At 54.8% G+C, this 19,836-nt stretch overlaps 1 protein-coding gene across 1 annotated transcript in view; it reads left to right on the forward strand.

Annotated features, from left to right (window-relative positions):
* The window catches only part of TNXB (tenascin XB), a 54,187-nt gene that overhangs the window by 19,057 nt on the left and 15,294 nt on the right, over nt 1-19,836 (forward strand). Inside the window, exons 10-22 of the mRNA XM_056128006.1 lie at nt 725-1,048; nt 5,301-5,594; nt 6,830-7,129; nt 9,295-9,594; nt 10,505-10,810; nt 10,923-11,246; nt 11,505-11,840; nt 12,693-12,998; nt 13,109-13,432; nt 13,738-14,061; nt 17,591-17,878; nt 18,826-19,143; nt 19,439-19,762. Coding sequence (XP_055983981.1) covers nt 725-1,048; nt 5,301-5,594; nt 6,830-7,129; nt 9,295-9,594; nt 10,505-10,810; nt 10,923-11,246; nt 11,505-11,840; nt 12,693-12,998; nt 13,109-13,432; nt 13,738-14,061; nt 17,591-17,878; nt 18,826-19,143; nt 19,439-19,762 — 4,068 coding nt within the window. The remainder of the gene's footprint in view (nt 1-724; nt 1,049-5,300; nt 5,595-6,829; nt 7,130-9,294; nt 9,595-10,504; nt 10,811-10,922; nt 11,247-11,504; nt 11,841-12,692; nt 12,999-13,108; nt 13,433-13,737; nt 14,062-17,590; nt 17,879-18,825; nt 19,144-19,438; nt 19,763-19,836) is intronic.

Here is a 19,836-nt window from a genome sequence, read left to right on the forward strand (position 1 = left end):
TGGCGCCTCAGTTTCCCCACTCTGTGGTGTCCTGGCAAAGACCAGTTGCAAGAGAGGGAGGGGAGGTGCCCTTGCACTGTGCCCTGGTGGGGAAAGGAGCAGAAGTGGAGCTGTCATGCCCCAGCAATTCATTCCTTAGGCTTAAAGGGGAGGGAGGGAGGGAGGGAGGGAGGGAGGGGCAGGGTGCCCCAGGATGCCTGAGCCAAGCTCCTGCATCTGCTGCCCCCATAAGCAACCCCCCACGGGGGTGCTAGGAGCTGGCAGGAAGAGCAGGGGTGGGAGGCCTGTGGTCAGTGACAGTCTGGTGTCCTCCAACTTTCTTCTCTTCCCGTCTCTGCTCCTTCCTCAAACGCAAAGGGAGGCCCCTGCCACCTCCAGGGCCTCTCCAGCAACCCCGGGGCAATCCTGCCTGCAAGCGGGGAGAAGCTCAGCTCTTTTCCTTTGCTTTGGGGGCCACACCGAGTGGTACTCAGGGCTTAGTCCTGGCTCTGTGCTCGGGGATCACTCTAGGCAAGACTGGGAGGGGGGCCTTACGGGGTGCTGGGGATTGAGGCACACAGCACTTGCCCCCTTGTCTCTTCCTTTGTTGAGTTACTGAATGGCTGAGGCCAAGGTTCCAGCCTCCTGAGGCTCTATTGTCTCTATTGATGTTCTCTATTGTCCGGATTAAAGTCACAAGCAAAGCAGGTGACCCTTTAAACCTGTCTCGGTTCTTTCCTCTCAGCCCCCCAGGAGACTGGGGTCAAGACCCCCAGCCCCACAGAAGCCAGTACGGAGCCCGCTGAGGAGCCTGTCTTGGGGCCGCTGACAGTGACAGGATCATCCCCAGACTCATTGAGCCTCTCCTGGACCGTCCCCCAGGGCCACTTCGACACCTTCACAATCCAGTACAAGGACAGGGATGGGCGGCCCCAGCTGGTGCGTGTCAGGGGCGAGGAGCGTGAGGTGACCGTGCAGGGCCTGGAGCCCGGGCGCAAGTACAAGATGAACCTGTATGGGCTGCACGAGGGCCGGCGAGTGGGCCCCGTGTCCACCGTGGGCGTGACCGGTGAGTGAGGGGCAGTTTCTCCTACCAGTAGCCCAGCCTCCCGCTGTCCAGAGCTCTTTGCTGGGAAAGACCTAGAAAGACCAATTCACAGCGGGTGGGCCACAGCCAGCAAGGCCCCAAGACCATTTTAGTTTGTTTTGTTTTGTTTTTTTGTTTTGGGGCCACACCCAGCAATGCTCAGGGGTTACTTTTGGCTCTACAGTCAGGAATCATTCCTGGTAGTACTTGGGGGACCATATGGAATGCCAGGGATTGAAATATTGCAAGGCAAGCGTCCTAACCACTGTACCATCTCTCCAGCCCCTACTGAGACCATTGTAAACTCCCTGCACTCTCCTCATCTGTGGAACTGGGGGATACTGAACTCTTGAGAGCAGGGAAAGCATGAAGCGAGGGTGGGAGGGAGAAGGAAGACAGTACAGGGGCTAAAGCTCTTGCCTTGCATGCAGCTGACCCCAGTTTGATCTCCAATACTGTGCACTGCCTCCAGAGTGACCTCTGTACACTGAGCCAGGAGTAATCCCTGAGCTCTGTTGGCTTTGCCACCCCCCTCAGAAAAAACCCCAAACCACTCAGAGGCTGGAAAGAGCTCAATGGTCTGAGCACATGGTGTGTGTGCTGGAAAACTTGGGTTCAATCCCTGGCACCTCCTGCTCCCCCGAGCACTGCCAGGAGTAGCCTCCCAGTACCACTAGGCGTGGCCTCAAAACCAAAGGGAAAAAAAATCCGAAAGAAATTAAAGCACAAAAAAATGGAGCTGGCAAAGAGCAAAGTAGCTGTCAGTGTTTACTGCCGATTAGTGTAATTATCCTTTCTCTGGGGGCTGGTCTGTCCCCTTTGGCAGGTTTGATTTCTTTAAAGGTCAGAAATCCATGAGACCAACTTCTCCATCAGAGCTTGGAAATGCTGGATTCCACTTTCCAGCCAGGAGGGTGACCCTTGCAGCCTCTCCTGCCTTTCCGGGCACCAGCCGGGCACCTCCTTTCCAGTGCCTCCTTGCGAGGCCCCAGGCGCCAGGCGGGACTGCTGCCTGCCCATGGGAGAGTGTACCGAGTAGGGACCCTTCTATGAACTTAAGGAGGAAAAACGGAATCATTTCCAAGTCATGGTTTCTGAACTTCCACGCAGCCCAACCTCATAGAGACTCAGTTGGCTCAGGTTCTAGAATCTTCCACTCCCAGTTTTATTTGTCTCGGTCAGCCCTAAGAGGAGGGTGCACTCCTGCCCCCCAGTCCATGTCAGGACAAGGCTTGTCAGCCAGAACCAGCTGTCTCTGGTTGTCTCTGGAGATGATCTGTGGCTTTTGTCTGTCCTGTGCAGTCACACTGGGCCATGTGGGTCCCTGTCCCGAGGTCAGGCTGTCTCTGACACTGACGGGGTGAGGCGGGATGGGGTTTGGGAATCTGGCAGAGTTCCATTCCCAGTGTACCCATTCCTAGCTGTGTAATCTTGGGAAAATTGCGTTCCCTCCAGAACCTCAGGTTTCTCATCCTCTAGATCAAGCAAGCAGCACCCACCCTCTGGTGGGGTGCTCGAGGGAGTGCCACAGTAGACAGGGGCTTGGCTTAGTCTCTCTCTACTCAGAGCCTCCTGCAGAAAAAAAAAATCACAGTGGAGCTGATCCGATAAGGCAGTTTTGTCTTTTGCTGTAGTGCTGGGGATCAGTCTTAGGGCATGGTACAGGCACGGCTCACATTTTACCACTGAGTAACATTCTCAACCCGGAAACACTGAATATTGCGGGGTGTGCGTGGGGGGTGGTGAGGGTGGGTTTCAAGTAGAACTCGAGAGAGCCAGTGTGCTGCTCCTAACAACAGTCTGTCAACTGGACTGAAAACTAATGCTGGGGCCGTCATGCACTGCCACTGAGGCCCAGCAGTGCTCGGGGTCAGCGGGGCTCCACCTAGCAGTGTTGGGTGGGGGTACGGAGTGCATGAGGTTTTGGGGATCGAACTCAGGTTTTTAGGTATGCAAGATGTGTGTCCCTGAGCTTGCCCTCCAGCCGTGAATATTTTTATTTTATTTTATTTATTTTTTTGCTTTTTGGGTCACACCCGGCGACGCACAGGGGTTACTCCTGGCTCTGCACTCAGGAGTTACTCCTGGCGGTGCTCAGGGGACCATATGGGATGCAGGGAATCGAACCCGAGTCGGCCGCGTGCAAGGCAAATGCCTTACCCACTGTGCTATCTCTCCAACCCAAGCCCTGGATATTTTAAAGCCTATATTGTCCTCAGGAAGACGTGTGGGCCTATAAGGAGAGGAGGAGTGTGCTATTCCTTACTAGATAGAGCATGACAGGGCATGGCATGTCATCTAGAAGGGCCGTACTGTCCCTTGCTAGAAAGGCTCCTGCTAGCTAGGAAGGTTCCTGAACTGAATCTTCCTCTTCGTGCAACACAGGGACAGTCATACCCATGGGTATCTGCTCACCTTCTCCAGTTAAGTCACCAACTAAAAGGACGGCTGTGAGGGACAGTGTGGAAAGGGAAAGCCCAGCAGGAAATGGACGGGGCAGAGCTGATAAAGCTGGGCAGAGCCCTGGGCCAGGAGCCCCACCACACTCTCACCCTGCAGGCTGCCCGCCCACTCACATCTGTCTTCCTGAAAACTTTGTTGCCAGTCTTTTTTTTTTTTCTTTTTGGTTACACCAGGCAATGCACAGGGGTTACTCCTGGCTTTGCACTCAGGAATTACTCCTGGCGGTGCTCGCTCGGGGGACCATATGGGATGCTGGAATCGAACCCAGGTTGGCCACGTGCAAGGCAAACGCCCTACCCGCTGTACTATCGCTCCAGTCCTCTTATTTTGTTTTTATTTTATGCACTGTGATGTACAATACTCTTAATGATGGGGTTTCTTGGGAATATATGACATTCTAACAGCACAGCACAGTTTTGCTCCAGTAGGTCCCATCCAGTCTCATCCTCCCACAGGAGCCAGAGAAATCAGCTCTTGAGAACCCCACCCACCAATCACCACCCCGTGGGGTCCCGTCCCCTTCCTTGGATCACTTCCGATGTGTTTCTCAGAGACTCATCAGGAGCTATGAGACTCCAGATTTGCAGCTTCTGAGCATGGGGCTCTCCCAGCCCAGTCGGGCAGGGCAGCCCATCACCTGACACTCTGACCACTCGGCCACCACAGGGCAAAGCTCCTCCCCACGGAGCTCAGGTCCAAGCTCACCACAGGCACCAAATGGCCCCCACGGTGGCCCTCACGGAGATGGGAATTGTGGCGCAAAGCCAAGCCCAGTGTGTGAGGTGGGGGGTGGGGCAGGGTTTTTCTGGCCACAGGGGAGGTGAGTGTGTGGGGCCATGTGGCCACAAAACTTGACTTTGGCTGTGGCTAAGATGGAAGCCTCTGTGAATCAGCTCTGACTAGGGTGTAGCATGAGCCACAGAGAAAAGGGGTGAGGGGAGGAGGGGAGGGGACTCTCCTCTAATGCTGTAAGAGCTGAGGGCCAGTGTGCTGGGCCAGTGAGCGGGAGGCTCCTAGAACTTCCTGGGGGGCCAGACGTGGGCTGTGAGAACAGTTGGTGCCTCTGAGCCTCTAGTGGGGAGGCTGTGGGGGAGCAGGTTTGTGGGAGCCCCTGAGAGACTATGAGGGAGCAGGTGTGTGGGAGCCCCTGAGAGGTTGTGTGGGGGGCAGGTGTGTGGGACCCCCCCCCCAGGCTCTCTTGAAACATTTTTGTTTGATTTTTGAGCCACGTCTGGCAGTGTTCAGGGCTTATTATTGGCTCTACACTCATGGACAATGCTGACTTGGAGGCTTGGGGGACCTCAAGATCACAGGGTCACCCCATTTTTGTGGCATGAGCACCCTCTCATAGCGATGCTTTAGGATCTTTAAAATTAATGTTTTAATAGTTTAATATAGGATGCTGGGGGTTGAACCCAGGTGGGCCGCATGCAAGGCGAGTACTATCTCTCCCGGCTCCTCTCTTTTGAACTTGCTGAGTTTGGAGACCCCCCATTTAGCACCCAGGGGAGGTGCCGAGTGACTGAGAGCTGAGGTCAGGACAGGGGTGGGAGACATAAGGACGGTGACACAGGCACAGAAGTCCGGGCGCTGTCCTGATCTTCACAGCCTGGCCGGGATGTAGTGAGACAGAGGTCAGACAGAGGTCTTCAGTCTTTGTGGTTTCGTATCAAGGACACCTCCTGGGGCTCCCCACAAACAGGGACACTCTCTGCCGGGACAGAGGCTGCTCCTCATAGCCCGCCCCCTCTGTCTCTCATGTCGCAACCAGAAGCGAGTCCTCCAGCCACAGAGTCCCCCCTGGAGCCACAACTGGGGGAGCTGATCGTGACAGATGTGACCCCCAACTCTGTGGACCTTGCGTGGACAGTTGCTGAGGGTCAGTTCGACTCCTTCGTGGTCCAATACAAGGACAAGGATGGGCTTCCCCAGATGGTTCCGGTGGCCCAGGACCAGCTTGAGGTCACCATCCCTGGCCTGCAGTCTGCGCGCAAATACAGGATGAACTTGTACGGGCTGAGTGACGGGCAGCGCGTGGGCCCCCTCTCTGTGGTGGCCGTGACGGGTGAGTGATGGGGGACAGCCCTGTCTCTGTTTTCCCAGAGTTCCTTGCCCCACAATCTCTCTCTCAGGTCCTGCCTCAGTGACCCCACAGGTTCTTCCTGGGTCCACAGACATTGTTTCTTGGCCCGTTGGCTGATCTCCCAACTGGAACCTTCCTTGCCCTCCCTTCCCTCCCCCCCTTCCCTTTTCCCCTTCGTCCCGTCTGACTAACCCGACTGAGACATCTCTCCCCCTCTCTTGGACGGCAGATGTCTCCCCCCTTCTCTTCATAGCTCTGCTGTGACTTTACTATGACTGTCACTCCCCCAGGACCCTTTTCAATTGGGGTTAAATGACACATATCCCTTGAATCCCAGCCTTCTGGCCTCTCTCCAGGAACTGACCCCACTCTTGCCTCCGGCCCTCCCCACTTCTGTGGGATGAGGGCCTCTCAGGACACTGCTTTAGAATCTATAAAGTAAAAGCTTAAGGGGCTGGAGCCATAGCAAAGCGGGTAGGGCATTTGCCTTGCACACGGCCAACCTGGGTTCGATTCCCAGCATCCCATATGGTCCCCTGCGCACCACCAGGAGTAATTCCTGAGTGCATGAACCGGGAGTAATCCCTTTGCATTGCCGGGTGTGAGCCAAAGAGCAAATAAATAAATAAATAAATAAATGTAAAAGCTTAAGTTTACAAAGAAAATGGTCTAACCCTACAATTACCATTTTTGTTTGGTTTGGGGCTGCACCCCAATGCTCCTGCCTGTGTGCTCAGGGGTCACTGGTACTGAGGTTCAGGGGACCATATGTGGTACCGGGGAGGGGATCCGGTTGGCCACTTATGAGCCTTTACCCCTGGGCTCTCTCTCTGGCCCACCAAAATGCTTCAAATTCAAGTGTGTTGCTTAGATCAAGGATTCCTTTGTTAGTGTATTACGTAGTGGCACATGTGAAAACCTACCTATACTTAGAAGTGAGAGAATAAACAGTATTTTCAGGTTTCAGCAGAACTCTTTGAGCCTCAGGAAAACATCTGTGATTCCTGTTGGTGACAAACTCACAAGGACCATGGGTTCCTCTGGGCTTGGTTTCCTGAGTTTACCATCAAAGGAAATGCCATATTCCACTTAGAGATCGGGCAGGGGTGTGTGTGGTGTGTAACTGTTTCTCATCAGAGCATAGCCTCCCTGAGGGTCTGGAGAGCCCTGGAAAGCTCCCCCCAACTAGTCTTAGCCATGTTTCTTGGTATCCTCAGCTCCACTCCCCCCAACAGCAGCTGCCGAATCCCCCCAGCAGCCCCTCCTAGGGGAGCTGACAGTGACCAACGTGACCCCAGACTCCGTGGGCCTTGAGTGGACGGTTCCCCAGGGCGAATTCGACTCCTTCGTGGTGCAGTACAAGGACAAGGCCGGGCAGCTCCAGCTGGTGCCCGTGGCTGCAGACCAGCGCGAGGTCATTGTCCCCGGCCTGGAGCCCAGCAGGAAATACAAGTTCCTGCTCTTTGGCATCCAGGAAGGGAAGCGAAGCAGCCCTGTCTCTGTGGAGGCAAAGACAGGTGAGGAGACCCTGCCCCTGGGGCCTGGCTCCTTCCCTTCTGTATCCAGCCTGATGGTGCCCTCTGTGGCTTCCGGTCACCCACTACTGGTCACCCACCACCACTGTCCCATTTGGAAAGCTGAAATGTGCTCCACAGAGGCACGTGAGAGCCAGAGAGTGGGACCAGAGCCTGGGTGTCTCCAGCCATTTACCTTTCCTCCTTTCTTTCTTTCTTTCTTTCTTTCTTTCTTTCTTTCGTTCTTTCTTTCTTTCTTTTTTGCTTTTATTTTTGTATTTTAAAGAACTCCCTTACAAGTCTTGAGACACGAGGCTAGAGTGATAGCACAGTGGGTAGGACCTTGCACGCGGCCGACCTGGGTTTGATTCCTCCGTCTCTCTCAGAGAGCCTGGCAAACTACAAAGAGTATCCTGCCTGCATGGCAGAGTCTGGCAAGCTCCCCTGGTGTATTCATATATCAAAAACAGTAACAACTCTCACAATGGAGATGTTACTGGTGCCCGCACTCGCAAATCGATGAACAACAGGAGGACAGTGCTACAGTGCTATTTTTGGGGGGAGGGATCACACCCGGCGATGCACAGGGGTTACCCCTGGCTCTGTACTCAGGAATTACTCCTGGCGGTGCTTGGGGGACCATATGGGATGCTGGGAATCAAACCAGGGTCGGCTGCATGCAAGGCAAACGCCCTACCCGCTGTGCTATCACTCGAGCCCCCTTTCCTCCTTTCTAACCACTCCTCCCCCTGGTGAATGGGTGAGCCCCCTCAGTCCCCGTTTGAGGGCTGCTGGTGCCAGGAGAGGAGGTGAGGGAGCAGGAGCTGTCCTACCACCCTGAACCTGCAGGCCTTCAGCCTGCATGGCCATCACCTCCTGAGAGGTGACCCTCATCTCTGTCTGACTTACCCTGCTGGCTTAGGCTCATTGCCCCGTATTGCCTCCCCCATAGAACCCCTTCCCTCCTCTGCCCCCCTCTCAGCGTCTGGAAACTGGGAGTCAGAGGAGCCCAGGGCTGGCTGCCCAAACAGGCTCAATTTGGCCTAGCCCTGCTGTACCTCTTTCCTGGGGTCCAGTCCAGGCCCTCCCCTGCCCCTGGGGGCTCCCGATTGCCAGAAGTTTCTTGCAATAACAATGCCGTCAGCATCCTGGCTGTCCAGACAGGCAGCGGGCCAGCTCCTTCCCGCCTCAAGAGGGCTCCTGGGCAGACACCACATCCTTGCCCTGTTGGAGCACCCCTACTTCATCCCTCTGCACCCCACGGCCAGCATCCACTCCTGGTCACCTCTGTTGCCACACCCTGTCCCATCCACAAATGGACCCTCTGTTTGTTTCCCGTGTTCCTGGGACCTTCAGTGCTCCCCAGGGGACAGTCACACAAGCAGGCTATGGGTGTGGGGGTCCATTGCAGCCTGTAAGTCTCTGGCAGGTGGACAGTCAGGACCACAGGAGGAGTGAGGAACAGGAAGCTGGGATGCAGGAGAAGAGCCCTTTTGTGGGCTCAGTTGGATGAGGCCCAAGCAAACAGAGGGTGGTGGCAGCAGGAAGCGTGATGGATGCGTCCGAGGAAAACTTTTTTCATTTGGTCAATTCTGGATTTTTCCGTCCCCAGCGGGAGGCAGGCAAGGAGTCATCTGGAAAGAAATAAACATCAGAGTCTCTGCCTCTGGTGAGCATCGCCAGGTGACACCAGCCTGAGGGAACTGTGGGTGACAGACCCCACCCCGGACAGTCCCTGAGGGCCGCTTTGACCTCTTTGTGGTTTAGCTCAAGGACAGGGATGGGCCTTGGGTGCTCAGTCACCATCATGCCCCAGAAAGTTGCCACCAGGACAGAGTCCCTCCCTAGCCCCATGGCCCCATGTCTGCTGACAGTGCCACAGTGGGGGGTCACACAGAAGGCTGGGTGCTGCTCATAGAGATCCTCCAGGGAAGGCGTCCCGTGGCCTGCCAGGCCACGGAAGCAGGTGGTCACTGGTGATGGCAGCCATCATGTCCTTTGGCCCATCTGCTTGGGCTGGGGTCCCTTCTCCATGTACCAGTTCACAACACGAACATCCCTGAGCTCTGAGGCCAAAGCCTCCTCTCAGATCTCTGAGTCTTGCCCTTTGCATGCACCCGGACTTCCAGAAGCAGCCCAGCCACTTCCTGTCTGTGTCTCCCTCTCAGAGCCACAGAGTGATGCCACAGGCAAGCCTCCCCGAAAACCACGCCTGGGGGAGGAACTGAAGGTGACCAGCGTGACACCGGACACAGTGGGCCTCTCCTGGACAGTCCCTGAGGGCCAGTTCGACTCCTTTGTGGTCCAGTACAAGGACAAGAATGGGCAGCCCCAGGTGGTGCCCGTGGAGGGTGACCTGCGGGAGGTGACTGTTCCCGGTCTGGACCCTGCCCGTCGCTACAAGATGCTTCTCTACGGGCTGTACCAGGGCAAGCGTGTGGGACCCCTCTCCACCACTGTGATGACCGGTGAGTGCCCCAGGGCCAGAATTCCCTGTCCAACCAGCCCACTTCCGCTGTCATACAGTCACAGGACACAATTTCTTAGCTTCCTGATATTCCTTTTTTATGGGAAGGGGTTTATAGACAAAATTTCTATAAAATAAGATGTACTGTTAAGGGAATAATTTTGGGATTTGGCAAGTATGTAAGTTGTGAAATCATGCCACAACCGAAATACAAAAATACCTCCCTTGGGGGGCTGGATTGGGGAGGGCATTTGCCTTCTATGTAGCTTATTTGGGTTCATTTTTCAACAGGGGTGATGCCTGAGTGCAGATTCAGGAGTAACCCCAGAGCACCGCTAGGTGTGGCCCAATACCTCCCACTAAATATACTTCCCTTGCAACAAGAGTTCCCCAGTGGCTGACAGTCCTACCTCACCAGCCTCTCCCATCATTGATAGTTTTCTACCATTAAAAGTTTTCCCTTTTTGTTTGGTTGTTTGGGGGCCATACACAGCTGTGCTTAGAGGTCACTCCTGGCAGGGCTCAGGGAATCATATGGGGTGCCTAGGACTGAACTGGAGTCAGCCAGACAAGTGCAAGACAGGTGGTATATCTCTGGACTATCTCTTCTGCCCTATAGTTTTGCCATTCTAAAGCATTTCACTTAATAGAATCAATCACGCAATCTATAACTTGCACTCAGCATGAGTCTTCAAGTTTATTATTGTTGGCCAGGAGGTAGTACAGCAGCCTAGGAGGGCAGCAGCCTAGCAAGTGCAATTCGGGTTCAATGCCTAGCACCAAAAAGATCGCTCAAGCATCACTGGGTGCAGCCTTGGAGGTCCCTGAGAACTACTGGGTGACGCAAAACCCTCAGTCTTTCTATGGTGACATACTGACCCCTTCCACTCGTCTCTCTAACTCCTCCACAGGAGAAACCAAAGTTGAGCCCTTGACCCAGAGCCCTGCAGCGCCTGAACCCCAGTTGGGGGAGCTGACCGTGGAGGAGGCCACTCCACACTCTGTGCACCTCTCCTGGACTGTGGCCGAGGGCCCATTTGATTACTTTGAGGTCCAGTACACAGACCAGGATGGGCAGCCACGAACGGTCCAAGTGGAGGGTGACCGCAGGGACCTCCTTGTCCCCCACCTGGAGCCGGACCACAGATACCTGGTGGAGCTGTATGGGATCCAGGGCCGGAAGCGCGTGGGTCCTGCCCAGGTGGAGGCCCTGACAGGTGGGTGAGCGAAGTAGCTGCGCTGCTGTCCCCCAGCTGGCGGGAATCAGGGGAGACTCGGGCCTGTGGACATCCCACTCCTCGCTTAGTCCTTCTCTCTCTGCCTGAGCAGCCCCCCGGGAAGAGGAGCCCTTAGAGCCAGAACCGCCCACTGCCATCGCTGAGCCGCCCAGCAAGCCTCGCCTGGGGGAACTGACGGTCACTGACGCCACCCCAGAGTCCCTGAGCCTCTCCTGGACCGTCCCCGAGGGTGACTTTGACCACTTCTTGGTCCAGTACAAGAACGGGGACGGGCAGCCCAAGGCACTGAGGGTGCCAGGCCACCAGCACAGAGTCACCATCTCGGGCCTGGAGCCAGACCACAAGTACAAGATGAACCTGTTTGGCTTCCACAGTGGCCAACGAGTGGGCCCCGTGTCTGCCATCGGGGCCACAGGTGAGTGGGCAGGGGGACCCCGGGCTGGACACCTCTGTGTCTGGGGTGGATGATGGGATGCAGGAGCCCCTCTGGTCACTGCCTGTATCAGGGTCTCCCTGAGGACCGAGGGAAGGGCCCCTGGGAGCTCCCCACTCACCCCAAGGCCCCACCCCAAGGATGGGTTTCCCTGCACCCACCTCAGAGCCCCATGGGGTTTGGCTTCTGCACCCCCTCCCCAGGCCTCTGGGGCCCTCATGCACCCTGTCTCCTTCTCAGTTTCAGAGGAAGAGCCCCCCACAGATATGGAAAGCACCCCCGGCACCACAGAAACCAGCATGGAGCCCACTGAGGAGCCCGTCCTGGGGACGCTGACAGTGACAGGATCGTCCCCAGACTCTCTGAGCCTCTCCTGGACCGTCCCCCAGGGCCGCTTCGACACATTCACCATCCAGTACAAGGACAGGGACGGGCGGCCCCAGCTGGTGCGTGTCAGGGGCGAGGAGCGTGAGGTGACCGTGCAGGGCCTGGAGCCGGGGCGCAAGTACAAGATGAACCTGTATGGGCTGCACGAGGGCCGGCGAGTGGGCCCCGTGTCCACCGTGGGCGTGACCGGTGAGTGATGGATGATGGGCTCCCTGGCTTGGGTCTTGGGAAACGTCTCCTTGGTGGAGCCTTCAGAGTGTCCTCCCCTGGGGACCCAGGGTCCCTTCACGCAAATCCAGCCACTCATTTCTCCTTACACATCAGGACCTTGTGATGCGGGAGCCAGACCCATCGGACAGTGGTCCTTGGGGTCCGAGGTGCAAGGCAGCAATGTCTCTACCCTTCGTGGCTCTCTTCTTTGCCTGGGAATTCTGGAAAGACTCTTGTGGGGACAGGGGAAAATTCCAAAAATTATGAACTCATTCAACAAATATTTATTTTATAGAACTAAAAGGTGTGAACAAAGAAAAAGAATAGTATGATCTGGTGCTGGGGCTTGAACTCTGGGCCTCACACATGCAAGGCTGGTGCTGTGCTACTCAGCCACATCCTGGCTCAAGAATAGTTTTTGGCCTGGGGCTGGAGGAATAGTACCGTGGGTAGTGCCTGCCTTGCATGCAGATAATAGGGGTTCGTCCCCCCAGAACCTCCAGGAATGATTCCTGAATGAAGATCCAGGAGTAACCCCTGAGGACCATACAGTATGCACACACATCCCCAAAAAGGAATAGTTTAATGATATCTTGTGCATCATCACCCTGATTCATCACCCTGCCAACCAGGGTTTAACTCCTTGCACCATAAGATCCCTCAAGCATCACTGGGTACAGCCTTGGAGGTCCCAACTCTGCTGGGTGTTACCCCAACTCTCGGCACTGCTGGGTGTTACCCAGAACCCAGACACAACTGAGGTGACCAAGAACCCCGTCTTGCTTTGGTGACACACTGACTCCTTCCACTGTCTCTCTAATGCCTCCGCAGGAGAAACCAAAGTTGAGCCCTTGACCCAGAGCCCCGCAGTGCCCGAACCCCAGCTGGGGGAGCTGACCGTGGAGGAGGCCACTCCACACTCTGTGCACCTCTCCTGGACCGTGGCCGAGGGCCCATTTGACTCCTTTGAGGTCCGGTACACAGACCAGGATGGGCAGCCACAAACGGTCCAAGTGGAGGGTGACCGCAGGGACCTCCTTGTCCCCCACCTGGAGCCGGACCGCAGATACCTGGTGGAGCTGTATGGGATCCAGGGCCGGAAGCGCGTGGGTCCTGCCCAGGTGGAGGCCTTGACAGGTGGGTGGGCGCTGTAGCCATGGTGCTGCCCCCAGGTGGCAGAGTTGGGGGAGACTTGGGCCTGTGGACACCCCACTCCTCGCTTAGTCCTTCTCCCTCTGCCTGAGCAGCCCCCCGGGAGGAGGAGCCCTTAGAGCCAGAACCGCCCACTGCCATCGCTGAGCCGCCCAGCAAGCCTCGCCTGGGGGAGCTGACGGTCACTGACGCCACCCCAGAGTCCCTGAGCCTCTCCTGGACCATCCCTGAGGGCCGCTTTGACCACTTCCTGGTCCAGTACAAGAATGGGGATGGGCAGCCCAAGGCACTGAGGGTGCCAGGCCACCAGCACAGAGTCACCATCTCGGGCCTGGAACCAGACCACAAGTACAAGATGAACCTGTTTGGCTTCCACAGTGGCCAGCGAGTGGGCCCCGTGTCTGCCATCGGGGCCACAGGTGAGTGGGCAGGAGGACCCCAGGCTGGGCCCTTGAGGGAGGATATCCTTGTGTCTGGGGCCAGATGATGTGGTGCAGGAGCCCCTCTGGTCGTGGCCTCTATCTGGGGTCCCCTGAGGACCAAGGGAAGGGTCTCTGGAACACCCCACTCACCCCAAGGTGGGGCCTGACCTCTGACCCTGACCCCACATGGCCTGCACCAAGGATGGGCTTCTCCACACCCACCTCAGAGCCCCACAGGGCTTTGGCTCCTGCACCCCCTCCCCAGGCCTCTGGGGCGCTCATGCACTCTGTCTCCTTCTCAGTTTCAGAAGAAGAGCCCCCCACAGAGATGGAAAGCACCCCCAGCACCACAGAAACCAGCATGGAGCCCATCCTGGGGACGCTGACAGTGACAGGATCGTCCCCAGACTCTCTGAGCCTCTCCTGGACCGTCCCCCAGGGCCGCTTCGACACCTTCAGCATCCAGTACAAGGACAGGGACGGGCGGCCCCAGCTGGTGCGTGTCAGGGGCGAGGAGCGTGAGGTGACCGTGCAGGGCCTGGAGCCCGGGCGCAAGTACAAGATGAACCTGTATGGGCTGCACGAGGGCCGGCGAGTGGGCCCCGTGTCCACCGTGGGCGTGACCGGTGAGTGATGGATGATGGGCTCCCTGGCTTGGGTCTTGGGAAACGTCTCCTTGGTGGAGCCTTCAGAGTGTCCTCCCTTGGGGACCCAGGGTCCTTTCACGCAAATCCAGCCACTCATTTCTCCTTACACATCAGGACCCTGTGATGCGGGAGCCAGACTCATCGGACAGTGGTCCTTGGGGTCCGAGGTTCAAGGCAGCAATGTCTCTACCCTTCGTGGCTCTCTTCTTTGCCTGAGAATTCTGGAAAGACTTGTGGGGACAGGGGAAAATTCCAAAAATTATGAACTCACTCAACAAATATTTTTATATAAAACTAAAGAATAGTTAATGGCCTGGGACTGTCGTATAGTGGGTAGAGCCTGCCTTGCACAAGCAGACCAGGGTTTGATCGCGGTATCCCACATGGTCCCCCAAGCAGCTCCAGTAGTGATCCCTGAGTGAAGACTTAGGAGTAACTCTTGAGTACCTTCAGGTGTGGCCCTTCCATGCTCCAGAAAGAATAGTTTAATGATATCTTATCATTCATCACCTGATTCAAGCAGAGGGCCACTTCTGCTCAGCCTGATTCATCTGTACCCCATTCACTCCTGCCCTCTCCCATTAGAATAATTCATTTTCTAAAGGATTTTTAATTTAAGACCCAGGTTCGATTCCCAGCATCCCATATGGTCCCCTGAGCACCGCTAGGAGTAATTGCTGGGTGCATGAGTCAGGAGTAACCCCTATGCATCACCGGGTGTGACCCAAAAAAGAAAAAAAGAATTTTTAATTTAAAGAACCATGATTTGGGGCCAGAGAGATTGTACAATGGGCATTTGCCTTGCAAGCAGCTGTCCTGGGTTCTATTCCCAGCATCCAGGATGGTCTCTCTGAGCACTGCCAGGAGTGATTCCTGAGTGCAGAAATAGGAGTAACTTCTGAGCACTGCTGGGAGTAGTCCAGAAACAAATACAAAAACAAACAAAAAAGAACCATGATTTATAAAGCTATTTATAGTTAAATTTTAGGCATCAATATTTCAACAGCAAACCCACCACCAGTGTCAGCTTCCCTCCACCGTGCTCCCATGCTCCATCTTCCCATCCTCCCACCCACCCCCTGCCTGCCTCCTTGACAAGCACATTATAACGTTCAATGTAGAATATTTTCTTTATTAGCAGTTTTCTTGGGGCTGGTGAGATAGCTCAACTGGCTGAGCACATTCTTTGCACGGTAGGAGACTAGTTTAATCCCCTGTACCGCATGCTTCCTGGAGCTCTAGCAAGGAGCAACCTCCGAGCACCAAAATAGGAGTAGCCTCTAAGCTCTGCCAGGTGTGATCCCAAACAAGCAAACAAAAGCCAAAGTTTTCTTGAGACATCATTTACATATTTATGATCTTACCATAAAATCCATCTGCTTAAACTATACAATGAACCAGGTTTTAGCTTATTTACAGAGTTGTTCTACCATCACCATGACCTTGTTTTATAATTTTCTCTTTGCCCAACTTCCTGTTCAGATCCAGTCCCACAGCCTTCCCCAGGCCACCACTCATCTCCCTGTGTCTCTCCTTCCTGGCCCTGTCACATACATAAGGTCTCATACTAATGGGTCCTTTTGTGCCCAGCCTCCTTCACCAGTCACATCTCTGAGTGATTATGTTGTAGCAGGTAGTGGTATTTCATTCCATTATATAGACAAATAAGACTCCACTGTAGAAATGTAACACTAGAACAGCTATAAACTCATCCCAGATACTACATGCAAGAAAATAATATTTTAGGGCTCGGAAATAGCTTACAGGGCTGGGGCACATGTCTTGCATGTGCAATGCTCTGAGTTTGATCCCTCGAATTGCATGCTCCACACACATACACATACACATATGTGTGTGCACGCACTTACACACACATCCGGGTGTAGCCCTGTTGGGCTCTGAGCTCCACCAGAATTGCTCTAGTGGCCCAGAACCGCTGAGCAGTACTGCATGGCAAATCCTAGCATCAAAACTTCTAGCCTACTGGCTGAGTAGGAGCACCTCCGATTGCTTGGGATCCCACTCCAGAGGAAAAAGACTATTTTGAAACAACCACAGTACAATTATTGTGGCTTTAAAAATAAATAATCCTCAGGCCAGAGAGTTATCTCAAAGGGCTATAGAACATGCTTTTTTAAAAACATTATTTTGTTGCTTTTTAATTTTTTTTTAATTTTATAATGTAGTTCATATTTGATTAACTTTAATATTCAAACACCAATCCCACCACCATTACACCTTCCCACCACCATATTTTGGATATTTCTATCCTGAACCCCATCCCCTGCCCCAGAGCAGAACAGAAATCATTTATTTTGCATTGTTTGTTATGAACAACTGCTGAAAATGCTACACCAAAAAAGTTCCCTTAGAAAAAAAGAGTGTGAAGAGTATTTCACCCAGGGGCCATTAAGCCCTTCTATAAGAGATCACTAACAAGTTGTTAAAGGTTGGGCCTTGTGTGCTTATATTTATATATCTGTAAAAAAAAATATTTCCCTCTAAGATGGTTGCCTCCTACTACAAATGTGATGCAGTTTGGAGTATGGGTGGTGTGAGGTAGGAGTTGTTGTGTGGCCGCAAAGCGGCCACATGGCCCAAAAAGAGGTTCACTTGTGGGTAAGGCTCAGCCCGAGCATGTGGAGAGCAGCCATGAGCCTGGTGGTGGTTGAGTTACGAAGATTTTCAGCTGCCGGGGCTGGGTCTCTTGGGGAGAGGAGGGGTCTTACCCGCCTCCTTCTGGGGCACCCTGAATGAGACAGCCTGGTATGGGATACAGCAGCATGGTTATGGTGTCTGTCATGTTATGTTCCCTTCTGGGAGAGAAGGACAATGGATCGTGGCTGATGACAAGATTATCTGGTGCTAGCCAGAGATGGCTTTATGGGCATGACTACTGAGTTGCTGGTGTAGAATATGCCTTGCATGCAGAAGTTTCCAGCCTCAGTTACATGGTCCCCTGAGTATTGCCAGGAGCCACTCCCAAGTAACAGGCCAGGGGTAGCTCCTGGTCAATGCCAGGTGTAGCCCCCAGAACCAAACAATATGAAAAATAAAGAATGAACAATCCTTCATTACTATCATTATATATCAATACTCAATATCTTAGTATGTATCCATCATATATCCATATAGCCACCTGTACTACAGAATCCTGATTGTTGTTGCAGAAATAGTGTAGGTTGTAGTTGGGAGAACTGGGATTTAAATAGGTTGGTGAGAGAGGGTCCCTGAGGGAAGGTGACATTTGAAGGGGGACTGAAAGGAAGTGTGGACATAGCTGTGCAGATACCTGGGGAGAGTGCATGGGGGTGGCCAGCATAGGCCCTGAGGCAGGGAGGGTTTGGTGAACTATGAAGCGTTGACAAGGATTCAACAACCATAGTCTAAGCTGGGTCTTAACTTAGGCCAGCTGGTCCCTCTGGGTGGCATTTGGGAGAGCTGGGGTCTGAGAGCTGGATCCCCAGTTCCCCAGTGACAGGGACGGTTCTGCTGGCATCTCTTCCAGCCTCTGAAGAGGACGCCGACTCTCTGAAGCCTCGCCTGGGGGAACTGATGGTCACCGATGCCACACCCGAGTCTTTGAGCCTCGTCTGGACGGTCCCCGAGGGCCACTTTGACCACTTCCTGGTCCAGTACAAGAATGGGGATGGGCAGCCCAAGGTGGTGCGGGTGCCAGGTGACCAGGATAGAGTCACTATCTCGGGCCTGGAGCCAGACCACAAATACAAGATGAACCTTTACGGTTTCCATGGGGACCAGCGAGAGGGCCCCATCTCCACTGTTGGTTCCACAGGTGAGTGTGACAGAGGACATGTCTTGAAATGGGACTTAATTTTCATGTTATTGTCAAAATTCAGGTGTCTTTGTGTGTGTGTGTGTGTGTGTGTGTGTGTGTGTGTGTGGTGGGAGGAGTGGGGGGTATGAGGGGCCATGACTGTCAGTGCTCAGGATTTATTCCTAGCTCTGCACTCAGGGATCACTCTTGGCCATGTGGAGGGAGCAGGTCGATCATATGTGGTTCCAGGGATGGAGCCAGGATTGACTGTGTGCCAGGCAGCTGTGGTAACCTCTGTATGTCTCTCTTACCTAATGATTTAAGTGTTTTTATCCCAATGTCCTTGAGACGAAGCAAGCATACTTAAAAGAGGGTCTGCTCATGTCAAAACTTTCGTGCTATCAGCCATCCTACTTTTTGTTTGACAATAGTCTCGGCCCATTTGAGCTGTGCGACCTCAGCAGAGCCCCGCAAGCCTTCCTTGGCTGCTGTGAGCAGGTGCTCCCTCCACTGCCTGTCCGGCAGGGGCTATAGCTTCATCAGCTCCACTCACACACAGGGACGACAGCTCCAGGCTCCCCTCTGGGGAAGGCAGTTGGTTCCTGAAAACCCCGAGGGTGAATTCCTAACACGGTCACATATTTCAGTGATCACAGGGAACAATCAGACACGTGCCTCAGCTCCCAAATTTTACACACCTAATCATTGACACCCATGACCAAATTGATATCCATCAATAACACTGAGTCATACTCATCTCCAGAGAAAAGCAGGTGCTGAGAGAGGGAGTGCTCAGGGCTATACTGGCTGATGGCGCGAGAGGGCAGGGGCACATGAGGGTCAGAGGAAGCCAACCTGGAGATGGGAAGGGGTGAGCTTCTCTCCGCTCCTCATCATCTCACCGTCCTCCACTGTCCCCTGCTGACCCAAGGGCTGAGGAGGCCTCTTTGTATGTCTCTGTCCAGCTCCAGACCATGAAATGAAGACGACCACAGCCCCAGCCACCACCCAACCGCAGAGCAAGCCTCGCCTGGGGGAGCTGACGGTCACTGACGCCACCCCAGAGTCCCTGAGCCTCTCCTGGACCGTCCCCGAGGGTGACTTTGACCACTTCCTCGTCCAGTACAAGAACGGGGATGGGCAGCCCAAGGCACTGAGGGTGCCAGGCCACCAGCACAGAGTCACCATCTCGGGCCTGGAGCCAGACCACAAGTACAAGATGAACCTGTTTGGCTTCCACAGTGGCCAGCGAGTGGGCCCTGTGTCTGCCATCGGGGCCACAGGTGAGTGGGCAGGGGGACCCTGGGCTGGGCCCCCGAGGGAGGGGACCCCTGTGCCTGGGGCCAGGATGGGGTGCAGGAGCCCCTCTGGTCACGGCCTCTATCTGGGGTCCCCTGAGGACCAAGGGAAGGGCCTCTGGAAGACCCCACTCACTCCAAGGCCCTAGCACCCTGACCCCCGCATGGTCTGCACCAAGGATGGGCTTCTCCACACCCACCTCAGAGCCTCACGGAGCTTTGACTCCTGCACCCTCTCCCCAGGCCTCTGGGGTGCTCATGCACTCTGTCTCCTTCTCAGTTTCAGAGGAAGAGCCCCCCACAGAGATGGAAAGCACCCCCAGCCCTACAGAAACCACTGAGGAGCCTGTCCTGGGGATGCTGACAGTGACAGGATCGTCCCCAGACTCTCTGAGCCTCTCCTGGACCATCCCCCAGGGCTACTTCGACACCTTCACCATCCAGTACAAGGACAGGGACGGGCGGCCCCAGCTGGTGCGTGTCAGGGGCGAGGAGCGTGAGGTGACCGTGCAGGGCCTGGAGCCGGGGCGCAAGTACAAGATGAACCTGTATGGGCTGCACGAGGGCCGGCGAGTGGGTCCCGTGTCCACCATGGGTGTGACAGGTGAGTGAGGGGGGTCAGGGCTCTGAGGGCATCTCCCTATGGCTCATGGATAACTTGTGGTTAGTTCTCTCTAG

The sequence above is a fragment of the Sorex fumeus genome, unplaced genomic scaffold, assembly GCF_029834395.1.
Source record: "Sorex fumeus unplaced genomic scaffold, SorFum_2.1 ptg000063l, whole genome shotgun sequence".
Taxonomy (NCBI): Eukaryota; Metazoa; Chordata; class Mammalia; order Eulipotyphla; family Soricidae; genus Sorex; species Sorex fumeus.